The following is an 18,121-nucleotide window of genomic DNA, read 5'->3' as shown; positions in this document are numbered from 1 at the left end:
AATTGTCTCTGGTTAAGCCGTACACATGCTACAACATCATGCAGGTTTGATAATACCTTGAACTAGTTTAATTTGACACCATTTTGTACATGTGTTTGGGAATGGCCTTTTTGATCATTGTTCACCGAAGCTGTGAATTGTTGACTGTCTAAATTTCCTTTCAAGTGTTCAGCTCTAGATTTCTGAAAAGCACAGGGAATTGTACAAGAACAGTCTACTGTTTTTTCAAGGATGTCATCTGCTGCTGACCTTTTAGACTGTTTAAAATGGTACAGGCATAACTCTGAAATCAGAAAGCTGGCTTGACAGTGAAGTTGAAATGAACAGCAGATCACTCTGAATATTAATCAGAATAGATCCTTTGATCTCATGTTATATGTTTTGGTCCCCAGAGATGTTGAATGGGGAAGTTGAGCTATAAACAGTAACTGTTCCTTAAAAATCCTTTAAGGTTGATGTCATTTATATTTTGTGGGATGATAATGCCACATTATTGAGGCATGTCGCATTAGCTTATACACTTACAAAAAACAGTGGTGCACTTGTAACAGTAGCAACTGAGAAATCTAAAATTAAGAAGCTTTACCATAATATACGTAGTCATGCATTTCCCTCATATCATCAGCGTCCACATTATAATGTATTTTCCCAAGAAAAGCGGAAAAAGTTCAAAACCACGTACCATTACTGGAAAGACCCAGGATGGCTAATTTAGACATAATTAAGGATGACATGTGCTTAAAACTGTATGATGCTTACTAAAACATTAAGAATATTAGATGTATTTAACAAAAGAAATGGCTCAGGCTAGTTATTATATGAATGGGTACTGTTAGAGCTTTTTGTGGATAAGGAGATAAGAGTATAAAGCATCTAAGCTATCATCTTGCCTGGCCCATATAACTCTTACATAGCTATACAGAGTCACTCCCAGAGTATACCATCACCATTTCACCTGATTTACTTACTTTGCCCTTTCTAATAGAACTGTTTGGAAGAGAGAAGGATTGGAAGACGTTTTAACTAATACACTTAATAGGACTGAGTAATAATGCTCCCTCTTAACATATTTTTGCATGTATGGGTCAATGTTAGGGATGATAAAAATGTATTTATCTTCTACAACGCATTATATATGTGGATCCTAAGCCTCTTCTCACTTACAGTACTCCTCACTGCCCTCTGGAGGGGTACTCATGCTTTATACTACCATAAAACAGACTTGTATCTTTTTAAGGAGTTTTCTTGGGCTCTATTCAAATCTAACACTAAGAATTAACAAAACATTTCCCCACATTGATAAAACCTCACTTTTCCCCTAAATTTGGTAGTTTTTGTACATTGAATGTTTGAAGGTACAAATCTGAGTATATAAATAATTATAGTTTTTAGGCTCCTATAAGCTGTGAGTTGCATTTCAGTGAGTTTAGGAGTTGCATTGTCTGGAAAGAAAGAAGACAGATCATGAATACTAAGTATGTAAATGACACATGAAAAGCATTAGCATTAGTCAAATATGAATTTCTAGAAGGCACAGTACTGTTATTTGTGTTTTTATTGTTATGGCTAACATTCTTGCTGAAAAACAATTTAAATTATGTTTACATTGATGTGCTGAGGGATTGGATGGAAGACAGTTTGGAAAGAAATTTGTTCAGAAAACCGGTAAGTCCTTTCCCTAATTTTGAGAAACATCTTGAGCAACTCATTTATGAGTTTGAATTATTTGATTAAGTAAAATACATGTGTCAAGTGAGTGTGATGAGTTGGCAATCAAGAGTAGTAGTGGGGAAATGTAATGTAATTTACCTTTTATCATATATTTTCCTATCTGCTTATAGTCTTTCAGTGATTGCTTTTCCTTCTACAGCTTGTATTTCTATTGCTCAACATTTCACTTATATGTGGTTGCATAAGCACGGAATACCAATTTGGTGCCAGTGTATGCTACTTTGACATTTGCTTTGGTTTTCTGGTCATTCGATATTGTCTCCTTCTTTTTGGTTGCTTAGGTTGGAACTTCCACAAATACACTCAAAGCTCTCCAGCTTGCCCTTGCTGATACTGACACTCAAGCCATTTATCTTTTGACTGATGGGAGACCTGACCAGGTATTTCTGAAATAACAGAAAGTTAAGTAATATGGTGCTGCAGTGATGGTTTCAGAAGGCTGAAGCAAAGTGTGAGAGATGAATATCATACCTGCAAGCTGACTCTCTTGGAGGTTGTCGTGATATTGATAAATTGTATCTCTAAAATGTTCTGTCTGTGAAAGGGTTTTGATGAGAACTCTTCTCCCACAGTCCAATATTTGATGTATGATAACTCATGTAATTTCTAATTAGTTGTTTTAAGGATCCGATAATTGATTAAAGTTGTATCTTAATGTCTAAGCTTAGGATTTATGTTAAACTGTTCCTGTTATGTTCCTAACTTAGCAAAAATATTCTCATGAATTAAAGATTGAGAAATGATGAACGTCCCGTAATGTGATTGGATTTAAATATTAAAACCTTGCAACCTTGTGTGATGGCTAGAAAAAAAATGACTGATAACAAAATAAACAAATTTGGGTTCAAAATTTTTTGCCAAATAGCACATTAGATGTATAAGTAGATACCTTCTGTTCTGTTGCAGAGACTGCACAAGGGCTATGTCATGTCTGAGGAATAAGAGCCTAACTGTTGAATTAATTTACATTATTTTCATATAAAGGTGTTACTGCTGACATCATGTTATTCTCTCTCCATATAATACAGAAGTCCATGTTATGTTATTGAGCCAGATGTAATCTCACATAGGTGCAGTTCTGGAGTAGCATCATTCTGAAGTTGTTTTAACTCTAGTTTTACATGGATAATGAAATCAAAAGTATGCTTTATTTCTGAAAGCGTTGTCACCATGACTTAAAATGCTCATAGTTCATATTATATCATGTTATATAACACCAACTAAAAAATGAAAAAAGAAGTTCTTGATCAAATATAATTAGAATTGAAAATAAGTGGAATTGAACTTTCAAGTTGTAACACGTGGTGAAAAGTAGCCAGTGTGCTGTGAGTGGCATTTAAAAAATACTTTATTTATCCATGAAAATTTAGCTTGATTGTAATGGCAGGTAGGCACCAAAATCCTCACTTTACTTGGGTAAATAGCTGTGTTGAAAGCCACATAAAATTAATTGCTTAAGCATATGCAATAAATCTGTGATTCAGAAAGCATCATAAACTTGCAGAAATAACCTCTTTATACCTTGATAAAGAAAAAAATGCTAAAGGCTTACTTTTCTTTTTGCTCTGTTTTTTTGATCGAAAGAAAGTAGCCCAGGAGTCATGGTAGATTTATATTGCTCAAAGTGTAATCCTGATTTAAATTAGCAGATGAAAAAGTGTGATTTACATTTTAAATCTTGTTTTAATCATAGTTATTTTCTAAACAAAGGTTGATTGTTATTGGCTATCAGTCATTAAAACTTCTCAATTTACAATTGAGTATAATCCGTGCATTGTTTGGCACTTACTTATGCTAACTAGGAGCATATATTCCTATTTAATTAAACAATAAATTGGCTTAAAACACACTTATTAAGATGCTTCATTCTGATATTTTATTATGTTAAAAATGAATGAATAATTCATTTCTTTTTACCTATTTAATAACACTTTTTCTTGCGATTTATATTACACTTTATTTAGATGGAAAGTGAAAGTGACTAAAACTGCTTTTTGCTCTTAAGGAGTAACAAACAATTATATTAAAAATACCAACAGAAAGCTAAATTTATCAAGATTTAACTCAGGTTTCTGAACAATAGAAATGTTATCAGAAGTTAGAGAATTGAATTGATAATTTCCTGCTACCAGATCCCTCAAAAGAGAGAGCAGATCTTATACTTTCCCACCTACTTTTTATTTCTGTATTAGAGGAAGAGCACTGATTTTCCTACTTTCTCTGTTTCTATTTTTTTTTCCTAGTGATGAATCAACTTGTCATTGAGCTAAACTATTTGAATAAAAATGTCAACAATTTTTATCCAATTATATACCTCCAGTGACACTGAACATCAGTGTAGTAGTTTAATTTCCCATAATTTAATACTTTAATTTCCTTTAAAACTTCAGAAACAAAATGTAATAATTATTTTATAATTTTAATTTTTTTTAGACTATCCTGTGCCTCTAACACATTGTCAGTACTTCAAAGTTAGTTCAAAATGAGTTCATTTTATGTAATTATGAAATATGTAATCCATATAAAATCCATGTTTTTAACTGTGCTATGTCTATCTGGCTCTAAGCAACAGTATGACTGCTGAAATTCTGTACAAATTCTCCACATTTTGATAAATATATTTTAAGTGCCACATGTTTAATATACACTTTTGTTTTTCAGCCCCCTCAAACAATTTTGGCTGAAGTCCAGCTTCACCATAGGATTCCCATTCATACTGTATCCTTCAACTGTGATGATACAGAAGCCAATAAATTTTTGCATGAACTAGCTACTGAAACAGGGGGACGGTTTCATTATTACAACATTTATTTGACTGATCCTGAAGCTGCAGAGGTTACTGTTGTGAGTATTTCTAAATATGTATGTTTGCTTCTTTGTGCTATTGAAGAGACCACAGGATTTTCATTACTGCAATTTCATATTACAATATATTATTTAGAAAACAAGGTTAATTCTAGTCAAATGTGAAGTGATGTGAAAGCAATGACTGTGCCATGTTTTGGTTATGGAATTTTATTTAGATCACAACAAATAAGCCCAAATATGTAAAGTATATTTGTTGTGCTACTGTTGCTAAAAAGAAGACATATATGTAGGCCAAATTCAGCTCTGAAAGAAACACACATGGTATCTGTTGTCTCGGAAATAAGTCACTGTGTAAAACAAAACTATGGTTTGTATCCTGTTAATGAATGAGAGAATGCAGAGCTGACTTTTGCTGAAAGTTTGCTCTACAATAGCCGCTGGGGAGATATCTATAATGACTAAAGTTACTAGAATAGCAGAGACCTGTCGAGTGTAACTAAGGAGCTCAATCTAACAATCCCCAATAGGAAATTTCTGAATAGGCTAAAAGAAACACCCACTGAAAGCATTTTCTTGTTTTTAATTAAAGTGAACGCTCAGTTAATTAGTTCCACAAATTTTAGAAATGGTTGTAGTGGAACAATGAGAGCAACTGGGAACAAGACAGTAGCAGGAAATTTAGAACGCTGCAGAGAGTAATTAAAAGAAGGAAGATATGAAAACACTCCAGCTCTGGCAATATGTCAGAGAATGCGCTGGACAGTTTAGATGATTCTGCTGATGTGGACTAGGTGACTCTGGCACATGCTGGAAAGATGAGCATCAGAGTCTCTGCTGTCCGTGGTCAGAATTTGTGCCCTGTGGGGGTTGTAAAGGGATCATCTTTGGAATTTCCTTCCTGTTTCCGCCTGTGGTCCAAATGATTCCCAGTCTGTTCACTTTCAACACTTATTAAAGACTGTGGTTTTTACTTCCCATTTTTCAAGGACAGGATGTGATGCAGCTGTGATCTGTAGACTGATGGAACAATAATAGTTGACACGTACATATCTTGTATTTTATTTATTTATGAGCTACTGACCTCACTATATTCTTTAGAAATTGGTTGTTCATGTCGCAAGGCATAACTGGCTTGTTAGAGAATGCTAATCTTTTTCCTAAAAAGCAAGAATTGATTAAGTGATTGCCCTGTGTTGCCAAGTACACTTTTATGTTGTTTTGCTGTCAACTTGTTTGTACATGCAGAAAGTGAACAAAACAAGCTTTGGTTTAGGAAGCAGGGAGACTACCTGAAGAAGTATACAAAATTATGTGGCTGTCCTAACTGAGTCATTATTCAAAATTATTTTCAGAACTTGCATCATTTCAGTTCAGAAATGAAACATTTTAAGAGCAATTTTAATAAAACATCTGATTTTCTCTTTGATAGAGTGAAGATATACACCTTTTAAGAAGAGAGATTGAAAAGGGAGAAAGAGACCTAAAGAAAGTGAAGAACTTTCATGATGAATGTCTCATGATGGATTGGTGTAACAGAGAAAAAGATCCAGAGAAAAAGTATGTCCTCTTACTGCCATTCTGCTAATATGTGGTAGGAGCTATCTGTTAAGTTTCTCCTTCTGTGTTGTGTTGCATTTTTAACCGCTGACACTCTCCTCTTTTAAGAAGAAATGTTGAAAATTTTTGAAAAAAACAGTTAAATTAATGGAAAAAATAAAACTGGAAAAATATATTAATACTGTGATACCTGAAACTGGAAAAAAATGGTAGGTTCTCTCAAATATTAGGAATAATTAAAGCAAAGAGATGAAAATATTTTGATGTCTCCAGCATATGGAACAGTTGCTCCCTCTGACCTAAGGAATTAATTAAAAATGATTATCCTATTGGTAGAGCCGGCCTGGAATGTCATGACTAAATTGCGACTCATTAGAAGATGCTGATTGAAATGGAAACTACATACAAATGTACTCGTTTAAAGGATAGTTCAGTTGACAAACATTATGAGTAAAACTCAATTTACTGCTTTTCACATTTGTGATCTTACAGTGTATGTCTATACATTCATGCCATATTTATCCCTGCTTTTTATCAAAAGATAAGTAATGTCATCATTGAAAGTATTTCCATGCTCAACATCGGCTGAGAAACCCACTGAAAGTCTCACAGTGCAAGAATGGCTGTTCGAACAGAGGTCCTTCTGCAGCATAGTGGAGGCAGGCTCCTGGGCCACTGTAGAGAAGTTTCCTGTGTGGCTGTTTATACTGAATTTCTGTCTGGGGAACAGAGACAGACCTAGACTCAGACATGTTAGTTGTAATCCCTACAGGACCACTGCATTAATAAAAAGGAGGGAATAGCTTTCCATCACGCCTGATTTATCTGTGCACTAATAGTACAAAGACAAAAAAGTACATTAAAAAACCCTAGATTCCTGTGTTAAAAAATGAATAAAAGCAGTAAATTAAAATAAATACTAACAATAAAACAAATGCATTAAATAAGTAAAACAAATTTAAAGTGGAGTGTCCTGTTGAGTGATTTAATATGTGTGGAAGGGAAAGTAGGTTGTCCAGTATAAAAATGTACATAAGTACATATTTCAAAGTTTGTTTATTTATTTTTTATTAATGATGGGACATATATATATATACCTATGTCACTTGCTTTCATTACTGATGGTTGTTTTACTCTTTCCCCTAGAATTCAAAGCAGCTATTGCAGAACATTCTGACCTCATTAAAAATATACATCAGGGTGTTTCCTTAAACCTAATGAACAATGTTTTAAATGGGCTAATGAACAACGTTTAAACAGTTTAACAATATTTTAACCTCCTTTGATCTGCCATTTGAAATGCAGACTAGAATAATACAGCAAATATTTTGCACTCTTGGAAACATTTAAAAGGAGTGTTTAAATTTTCAGAACACTTTAGCTTAGCATTTATAAGCATTTTTTTGACCAATAATATCATATTTTTGAAGATCATTTATTGCTTTTTTTTTTGTTTGTGTCACTTAAAAGCAGTAATCACAAGCAGATGCTGTCTGTGTCTTCTGTAACTACACATGTTCAAGAGCTGAGTACTGCTCTTAATAGGCCATGCTGTGCTTTGGAAGAGCCAGCACTAACTCCACATTGGTGCTCAGTACAGGCCTGGCAAACAACTGGCAACAGTCCAGCCCAGAGGAAGAAAGCACTATACGCAGGTAAGAATCTCAAAATGAACTGTAGTTGTTAGCAGAATTTATTTACTAACTTTAAAAGATTGTGTTAATATTAGAATAAAATAGCCCTTGTTGTGGGAACAAATGAAGCCTTTGATTATAGAAAACCCCATTTTCCTGTAATTCTGACTTAGTTTTAATCATTTTTGCTTCTCACTTGTCTTACTCATTTGACCCAGACTGACAAATGTCTGCTGGCTTATGCTTCGTCACATGCCCTGCAATGAAAGATGGAACTGTTTTGTCAGAAATGCTTTAAAACCCATGTAAGCAGTTTGTTAACAGTAGCTATTTGACTCATTTCTTTTAAATCTAAATAAGTACATCATTGATGAGAATGAAGGGCTGTTCTATGTTTTATTAGTTACAGCATTAGTTACACATATTTTTTCCTTAGTACACTAAGTTTCTCTTTGAAGTATCCTATAGATGCAATCTGAAACCAAGTTTACCTGGCTGATGTGAAAAAAGTCTTCACCCTTGGGAAAGTACAGAGTACAAATTAGCACTGAAGTGATATTATCTTTGATGTCTTTTGCAGGCAGTCCCTTAAAAATTGGGACTGGACACCAAAGAAGAATTTAGTTTCCAAAAATCCCTGGCATGTATTTGACTAATAAGTTAGCTGTTCCTTTCTTTCCCTTTCAACACCTACAGAGCAAACAAAAACGAGTCTGTTGAGAATCCTGAGCCATAGCGTGAAATCTAGGGAAGAAAGCCCAGAGGAAAGAATATCTCCTGGAAAAAAGGGCTTTTCTGTCAGAAAGAGTGTGAAATCTGCAACCATTTTCAAAGGCAAGTTAACACAACAGGAAGCTGGGAGTGAGACAGATGATAACATTTCGCCTAATGGGTTTGAAATTAGTGGTTTGGGACAAAACTATGCAAACCTCTAGTAAAGAGGACTGGAACTCAGCAGAGATGCAGAGGGCTGGACATGCAGGAGGGTACTGTAACAGGGTCCTTGCTGCTGCCGCTGCCAGGTTCCTTGCTCCAGTGCCTAAGCCAGTCAGTTTGAGAATAGCTTATTTATGTCCACAATGTGCTGCAGTTGTGCTACAGCTATGCCTAGGACTGCAGAGGGAAGACCGAAGCGTAGTTACTTTTTATCAACAGGGTATGTACATCTTCAGACTCCTGTTGTGATACAGTAGTATACTGTCATTGTGATATAGTAGTTGTTAGTTCTAATTCTGCAGCGCCAACATAAAATGAGGTTGCACTTCATTAATATGCTTAGACTTGCTAAAAACATGCTCACTGGGAAGGATGAGTGTGTAGAGACGAAAGTATTTCCAATGGGACTTGGATATATATCCAGATAGTTTTTATTTCTCTCAGTGATTAATACAACTCCAAACTTTATCATATGGCCTGTAAGTTCTTCTGAAACCTCATCTGTATTTAAAGATGTTTGATGTTTTAACATTTGGGTGTCTTCTTTTTAGTTCTTTAGATACCTTTTGAGTTTATACAGATTTTCATAGTGCTATACCTTAGATTAGCCACACCTAGTCATCTCAATAGTGATACTATTTGGTATTGTATCTTGAATTTGGGGATAAACTGGTTAATCTTTCTTTTGGTTTATAGGAAATAAATATATAAAAAGTTCAAAGGTTTTTTTTGAAAAATTAAATTATTTCCCATCTACTTTACATATTTCTTCATTAATTAATTAGATATCATGAGGGATAGAGTAACTCTGTTAATATTGATCAAGCACCAAGAAAGAAACACAGGAAATGTAATTCTCGTTGATAAATTTAGCCACTGAAATGGTCGTTACTGTACAGCCCTTGTGACACTGCTAGTAGGCTAAAATAAAAAGTTGATGCTATTACTATGTCAGCATAAGTATGTGTGCTTTTGTCTGCACAAAAGCCATGACATAATGAAATGCAAATGTTTTTTTCCCAGGTCTGAAAATGCAGGAAGATGCGAAAAAGACATGTGAAAGGTATGTGTGCGCATATATAGATATATCATAAAAGTGAAAGTTTATATTTTTCCTGAGTCATTTTGAACTGCTCAAATACATTTCTACCTCATACTGCACCTTACAGTCTCTTTTTTCCAGTTCTGTAGAAATCTCTTCGGCTCACTGGTTAAAGACTCATGGCTTGGTTGCCAGGCGACTCACCATCATGGATGCCTTAGCTCCAACAGCTGTCCCTCATGGTACTAAATACGTCCCAGTTCTGGACAAGCATGTGGGTTCTAAAGTATTTGATGAGGTAAAGCTCTTATGCTGTTTCGGAGCAAACATAAAACTTGGCATTGTTTTAAAAAGGTTTTTGTTATTCATTTCTACAAATGTCATGACTGCATTCTATGATGTTCACTATGATGCGCACTAAATGTGTAGTACATATCTGAAAGTTCATTCATGCATCAGGAAGAAGATAAAGCTGACAGTTAATAGTATTTCTTACCAAGTGGAGAAATTACAAGTTTTAGAGCTGTTCATTTTTCTTTCGCAGATACCAGTTGATGGCAGTGTGCAGCCATCAGGTGTTCACAAATTTCTTGCGGGCCACAGCCGCTACTGATGTGTATTAATTCACTGGAGTTCTATATTTTAGGCTCATTAAGTTGCACAGAAAATTGTGCAGGCTTTTGTGGATTGGTACATTCTCAGTGCTTGCCTGTGTCCCTCTAAACACATGGGAATCCAATCCAATAATTAAAATCTAATATTAATATATGTAGAGCATTGTGAGATTCTGGAAATGCAAAATTCACAATGAATTGTGTGCCAAGGAAGCTGTAATTGTTATTCCTTCTAAAGGAAGTCCATTTGTGCCAAGTTTCTCTAAATTAATTCTTCTTATATGATGCACTCTATCAAAGTCCTATGAACATGCTGCAATTCTTTTAAACTAATAAAAGCTATTTCTCTAAACAATGCTAAAATAAAAAGCTAAACAGGATCTGTTTAAATAATAATGGGTAAGCAAGAGTTTTTGGAATGTGATGTGATATAGAGCTAATTAAAATATTTATAATGAATGTACAAATATGCATCTTGAAATTTATTACATTTAGAAATGGGAATTTTTGCTATAGCATGCAGGTTTTGAAGCAAAACCTTTTGTTTTAGTAAAGCCAAGTCAAATCCAAGATCTTTAAGTATTTTTTTGAATTGGGAAGGTAATAGTATTAAAGATGATGTCTTGTATCAGGACCATTCAAAATGTACATTTTCACATTTCAGATGTAAAATAGCCATTTTTGCAAAAAAAATAAATATTCAGTGACTGCAAAACTACAAAAAAAATCTATTTTCAGCAAAATGTCAAACAAAAAGCACTGAAACTCTCACACAGCTCTTAATGATTGATTTCTGAGCAGTCATTTCTTTCCCCTATCTTGTTCTGCACATGTGTACTAAGTAGTGTGCTTTCTTCCACCTTTCTAAATGAACAGACTCCTTTGTATCCCTTCCAGACAATCCTGAGCTGCTTTTGAACTACTGTTCACAAAAACAGTAGTCTATAAAATGTAACAGTCTTTGAAAGCAAGCAAAGCTACCATTCAACAAGTGCTGTGTTAGAGGAATTTTTATAGGTAGTTTGTGGGTGTGTATGTTAGCCTAATTCAGGGCCGAATTAAGTTCATTGCTTTTAGGATGCTGTACAGAATCTGTACAGCTGCTGTATGAAATCTGAAAAGTTATCTATGGGCGTTCTTTAGTTCAGAGATAGAAGCACTTACAAAATAATATATCTATTTTACCACTTTTTCATACCTAGATAACCCTCATTAATTGCATTGAAAGCACTCAGTTTCTAGGGCAATGAGGAGTTATCATTCTGTCTTTAGAGGCATGGCTTTTTCTGTGTCTGAAACAGGATATAGAAAGGAAGCATAAAATTCAGGATTTTAAACAAAGTGGAACCAGTAGATTTTACTTTATCAGTTACAGTACCCATTCTCCTTCAAGCTTCATGCTAGCAAAGCAAGGAGAGGCAGAAAACAGGTTCTAAGACTAACCAGAAGGCTTGAACAGGAATCATTAACAGATTGATTAAGAATCTTGATTATTCCAGTAGTTTGGAAGACTTCACCGAGGGTAATAAATGTAGAGACATATCTGCATTCTTTCTTCTGAGGTCTTAGTTTTCTTGGTGGGGAATATGGACGTGCTGCTTTGTTCTTTCTGGGGACAGTAGAATTTTTATTTTCAGCCTTTGCTAGCAGTGGTGATGGACTAACTGAGCGGTTTTCTCACCTTGGAGATGAGGCAAGTAAAAGGTTTCCATGTCAACTGCTCATTAACAAGGGACCGACCTGGTTTTGCAATTCTGTGTGACCTGTCAGTTTCACATGAGTTATTTCAAAGAGATTAATTCATTAAACTACCCATCAGTTTCATATTGAGAAAAAAAAATTGATTTGGGGGCTTATCTAAGTTATAGCTGTGGTAGTTTTGGAGAAAACCTTCCGTATGGAACCTTCTGAGTATCTGGTTTGCAGATGGTGGCATCTTTAGTACAGCCTTGCAAGTCATGGATTTTTGCCTTCAATGATTTGCTCAGAAGAATCAAATTCAGATTCAGTCCAACCAAAACATCTGGTTCAGTCTAAAATAAGCAATATTTTTCTAGGGTTATTGGGTTTTGTTTTTGTCTTTAAAACATTTGAAATTTTGTTTCTGAAATAAAAGCTATTTTGAAACAAAAGCATTTGTATGATATGAAAGTTTAAGTATTTAATTTATAAAATGCCAAAACATTTTGACATTCAAAAAATTTCCATGTGTTTTCTTTCAGTTGAGTCTATTTCTCAAATTTAACTTGACTTTATGAGCAGTTTTCATGACTCCAAGAGTATGCATAGTATTTATAAGTTTAGTATATGTTAAGAACACATTCTATTCTGGTTTTATTTTTCAGTACTGTAATAATGTGTTTATGTTTATATGTCCTTCATATTCTATTTAGAGTGTTTTATAACCTGTATTAAATACTCATTTAGCACATGATGCTGTTTGTACTTGGAGTTGCTGCAGGAGTTTGTAAGGGAATGCATTCTGTAGGAGAGGGCTTCTACATGGCAGAACCCTGCTGACCTTTTATARTCTTGGTTTGAATAATGTAACAACCAGCAATGATGGCAGTATGGACCTGGACGAGAGGTGCTCTCAGATCCTTGCCATTCAGCTTTCAAAGTCCACTTTTATACAAACTCATACTTCACTGTCACGTTCCCATTAACTTTAGCTTCTAAGTGATCTTAAAATTAATCCAATATGAAGAGCTTTAATGTAGTCTGACACTAGAGTGATGCAGATTCATAAATCAGAGTGAAGATGTCCTCAGAAAGAGAGGTCTGCAACTTCACGGCCGCCTGCAAATGGGGAATATAAAGTCACGCCCTTGCTCCTGAAAAATGATAATGCAGAAGTAATCGGGAATTCAGCTAGGTTGTGATGATTTGAACACAAATGAAACATAACTGAAAAGTGTTCTCAATTAAAGAAATCTATTTATTGCTTCATTTTCTGATTGCTTGCTTTATCTCACCAACATGAGTTTCAGTTTTATCTAAATTGAAGTTTATCCATCTTTTTGTCATCCGTATCCTGATCTCAGATGGACACTTGGAGAAGCTTCACATTCCACTGTATGTGTTGAGGAGTGTTTTGGGGAGAGTAACATTCTCATGCTTCTCTATAGCCTTTTTGGATTTTTTCTCTTGATGATCTTAATCAGGACACTGATATATAAATAGCTTTTCATAGAGTAACTACTGAGTAATTTAATAGGCTGAAGAATGGTGGGACTTTGGATTGAGAGATGTGAAGGCCTCTTTCCTCTTCTTTGCCTTGTTTTCCCCCTTTCCTCTGCCTTTTGAAGATCTGATGATAAGTGTATGGCTTCCTGTTTTTTTGGTGATATGGAGATGCTCTGTTGTGGGCTTTGAAAGATAATGAGGTTCCTGATTCTGGCCAGTCTGGTTAGGTTCCTAAGTCTTATTGCAATCAGTTAAGACTGGTTTCAGTAGGTAATAGCCACCTTGTTCTTGTCAGTAATCAGTGTGATGGTCAAAAATGTCTCTCTTTAGGACTCTAATTCCTTTGAAAATATGGTCCTCCAGAATAAGTACTTACTTAAGTAAGTAACTACCCCATCTATATGCTTGAATTAGATGCTAATAAGTATAAGAGAGTGTTGTTTTAAAGTAGTACAATCTGGAATATAGTCATGATCTAGACATGCTTGTGTCCTTCTGGCCTATCCTTTCATTATTAAAGTGAGATCTGGAGAGTACTGATTTAGTTAAAATTAACTAGTAATTAATAATCTTGAGTTGCCTTGCCTTAAAACCGTTGATTTGTGTAAGGGGATCATATCATTTCAGAAGATTTTATTAACAGTATGAAAATGATGTCTTAATTCTGACAATCCTTCTTGCTGACTAATGACCATTTCCTTGGGGTGCTTAGAGATTTCTTACTGCAGCCTTTCTTTTCTTTCCTCATGCCTTTCCTTACTGTCTGTTCTGATGCTTGAATATGGAGCATTCTGTTACTCTGATGGAGGAAACATATGATAAATGAAGTGTTTCTTTTTTTTTTTATAGATTTTACCATTGGCCCACGTTAGCAATGACCAGAAGCGGATCACGCTAATTAATCCTCAGGCAGTGAATCTTGATGCCTATAAAGAGAAACTGGAACAAGCAATTAAATCGTATGAAAGGCAAGTCTGCCAATCAGAAATTTACCATGTTTACAGTCTAGATCCAGATTTTTCTGATGTATTGGGTATTGCTCATGCATACTCTGCCCATACTGGTAGTTCCACACTTTGACACACTTTAATCAACCATTAACCTGTAGGAGAAATGTTTAGTTTCTTCAGAAAAAATGCAGAATGAAAAGCCAGTGAATAGCCAAGGAGATCATAAATACCCTGTTGCTCATATTATGTTTTTTCAATGACAAAGAAAATAATATTTTGCTTGCTTTCTGAGAATAAACCTGGAAGCAATCTTCCCTGGAGAGACAACCCCAGAACATACAATAGTAGCAAGACTTTAACCTACAGTTAAGCTTCTAAAAGCATAGACTGATACTTAAATAAGTGGCCTTCTTTTTGCTGCCAGCTGCTTAGCATCTAGCTCTGGGTACAGGAGTATAACTGAGGCACCTATAAGATACTGATCATTTTTAATGTGTTTTTTTTTGAGAGAGATGTGTTGTGCTTATCAATTAAATGTTCGTAAGAGCACATAAGAAGCGAACAGGACAAGGACATTAGATATCTAGTCTATTTTGTTCCTTAATCTAATTTTGTGGGGCTTTTTTGAAGTATTGCAATTATTTGACTACTGATAGTCATTTAATAACCTTATTAGGGCTTTGGATAGAATTGTTTTAATAAATGAGATGTCTTGTCAGGCTTTATTCCAATAACATTTACAGAAGTAATTATTTTACATGACCAAAAAAACCCCTGATGACGAGCGTTAAGTGTTGCTTTCTGATTAATTCCACTGTGGGCTCTTTAAGCTTTTCTTTCCTCTATAGCTCTGTGATCATGTCAGTTCTTTTTTAAACATTTAATAGCTCTCTTTTTCATTCCCATTTCCTATTGCTATATATATCTATCTTTTGTGGTAAAAGTCAAGAACTGTGATTTGTAAATGGTGCTTACTATGTCTAATATTAATGGAAATCAGTGAAAAAATATCTGTTGATATTGTGTGCTCTGATGAACTCAGAAATCTAGATTTGTCACTAATTTCAATAGGAAATCATTTTGTCACTGATTTTAGTAGGAGAAGGGGTAAGTGAGATATTTTTGATGGCGATTTCCAATAAATCTTCAAGTTTTTCACTGTTGTGCTATACCACTCTATATTTAATATTCATTGATTTCAGTTTTGAGCATTTTAACAATATTGGCCCTTGTCTCTGAAACTGTGGTGAGTGGGAGTGTTTACCTATGCAGACAGTAAGGGCTTAATGAGTCAGATGTATTTACAATAGCAGGGCTGAGTTCCCTACTCTTGTGAATATGTGTAAAAGATAGGCCTGCCTTAAGTTCCTTATCACTAATGATATAAAAAAGGTGTCTTCTTATTGCGTTTGCTCTACATGTGAAACAGCAACCCAACTGAATTATTTTGCTCTAAACGCTGCAATACTTTTTCAGTAATTGAATTTGCAAAGGCTGCAGTTCAGCTTTGTGAGTGGTGGTTGGACACAAATTTATTCTGACATTCGTAGGTTAGACAATATGTCAGTGCACGCAGGTTGGAAGAACAGAAGAAAGCATGACAATATCTTCCCCATATATAGTTTGACCTTAGCACCAAATTAAGAGGGAGAAAAGTGGTGAGGGCAGTAATTTCATGCTCTGACAAAGAGACTCTCCGGTCCTGAATGAGAAAAAGGCTGGAAGCTGCAAACTGTATGATCTTGTATAGCTAGAGGCTTTTACAAATAAGTCAGTTATGAGCATGCAGATTTGGAAGTGTGAAATAGACAGTGGAGCATGCTGAGACTGCCGATTGTGAATGAATTAAGTAATTTACATTCTGAAAGTGCTTGGTTTTGGTTTCTAGAGGATAAAATGAATCAACAAGAAATTCATATTCAAAATCTGGTTTTAATGGGCTTTTTTTGGATCTGCAACAGTAAATCTAGCAAGATACTTAAAAGTCTAATGGATCTGAATTTTTCCTAACAATGAATCTGTTCTTATGTTTTCAAAGAGAATATAGTAAATTTCATTTTTCTATAATTACAGCAATTAGGATCATCGGTAGAGATTTGTTTCTACACTATGATATGAAGTAATTGAGCAATGGCTTGTTTAGATGTTAACAGAGAAAACTGTAAGGTAGATAACCCAATAAGAGCTTACGATTTATGTCTAAAAAGCAAAAGCAGAAAGGTTTGTGGTCCTTTTGAAAGGTCACAGAACTGCGTTCCTTTGGGATAATCAGTTCTGTTTTCCTATCAGTCAGTAGTTTTCCTTTGTAGCCAGAGTTTAATGAAGCAGAAATCTGAATGGCACAACTGAGGGGTTATCTTAGCAGAAAAAATAATTAGCATTGTTCTCCATGTGTCTTCAGGCTACAGTTTTCTGAAACTATTTAATTTGAGGAATTGTGCTTAACTTAGCTGGCGTTTAATCAGTTCTGTTATTTGGTTTAGCTTGCTGGAGTTGAACTGAACCCTCCATAGAAAATCCTGGCAGGAATCAGTGACTGCCACTAATCCTTCAGTGACCCAGAAGTAGTCATGTTGCTGCTTGGTGGATGATGCTGTTTTCCTATCTTCTCTTGCAGTTGATAATTTCATAGCTGAATGATAAGGATACAGTTTGACAATACAGTGCTTTTGGAATACAAATCAGTGCAGATATGTTACGAAACTATTTGCTTGCTATTTTGAGATTATCAGTTGCACAAGGAACTGCGTTCTCAAAAGCTGTTTTGCTTTCTTTGATAGGCGCCTAAATCTAATTATTTGGAGAGCACTACCTCAAGCTGAAAGAGACAAGTAAGCCATCACCTTTGGGTTTTCTACCTCACCTCTGACAAGCTAGTCGTAAATATTTCACACTTCTTTTTTGTCAGTATTTCTGTAACTAGCTTGTTTTATTTTGGAATATTTCATGCCCGTACCTCACTTTAAAAATGTATGTGTAATATGGAGTAATATTAAACTCTGGGCCTCCTTTTTCCAATGCTGATTATTTTTAAAGGAAAGGATTTACAATCCGTTTGAATGGTGCTAATCTATTCTTAATCAAGTGTCAAGTGGCAGGCCTTGGGAGGGCAGCATATCATCGCCTTTGGCATCTTGTTAAATCTCCCCTCATCCAGTAAAGAGCACTTCAGTGGCTGTTTGTAAAGGTTTAATAAACATCTTTATCCTGCTGGAGCTGTATACCACACTGGAAGTTTATATTACTTTAACTAGCTTGTTTCTGCATATCAATTTAGAACACCACAGACTGTCAACAGGGCTGACATCAGTGAAGTTAGCATCTATTTTCTTCATGGGATAATGTGAAGATCAGTTAATGAAAATTGAATGGGTGGGAAATATTCTAGACAGAAAAATGGGAATAAAACTAGAAGGCTTTATAGAAGACTAACTTAGTGAGCAAAAAATACACAGTTCTATCATTAATGAAGTGAACAATTTTGGCAGAAACCCATTCTAGCTCAGAGAGGAAGTGAAGGTTGTTAAATGAAAGAACAGCATATAATTAAAAAAAGGAAATAGATACCTATTAGTACAGATAAGGAGTTATACTTTGTATAAAATTGATAAGGTGACATCAGAATAATTTTATTGCTGGCAAAGATAGGGCAAGTCATGAGTT

At 34.9% G+C, this 18,121-nt stretch overlaps 1 protein-coding gene across 1 annotated transcript in view; it reads left to right on the top strand.

Moving 5' to 3' along the window:
* Positions 1-18,121, top strand: part of VWA3B (von Willebrand factor A domain containing 3B) — a 69,818-nt gene that overhangs the window by 31,960 nt on the left and 19,737 nt on the right. The window contains exons 13-21 of the mRNA XM_026069434.1: positions 2,013-2,111; positions 4,393-4,575; positions 5,969-6,096; positions 7,567-7,751; positions 8,427-8,591; positions 9,690-9,729; positions 9,850-10,006; positions 14,358-14,476; positions 17,239-17,289. Of these exons, the coding sequence (XP_025925219.1) occupies positions 2,013-2,111; positions 4,393-4,575; positions 5,969-6,096; positions 7,567-7,751; positions 8,427-8,591; positions 9,690-9,729; positions 9,850-10,006; positions 14,358-14,476; positions 17,239-17,289 (1,127 nt within the window). The remainder of the gene's footprint in view (positions 1-2,012; positions 2,112-4,392; positions 4,576-5,968; positions 6,097-7,566; positions 7,752-8,426; positions 8,592-9,689; positions 9,730-9,849; positions 10,007-14,357; positions 14,477-17,238; positions 17,290-18,121) is intronic.

The sequence above is a fragment of the Apteryx rowi genome, unplaced genomic scaffold (assembly GCF_003343035.1).
Source record: "Apteryx rowi isolate R43461 unplaced genomic scaffold, aptRow1 scaffold_297, whole genome shotgun sequence".
In the NCBI taxonomy this organism is placed as follows: domain Eukaryota; kingdom Metazoa; phylum Chordata; class Aves; order Apterygiformes; family Apterygidae; genus Apteryx; species Apteryx rowi.
Note: the sequence above shows the minus strand (reverse complement) of the source record. Positions and strands in the feature narration are given on the sequence as shown.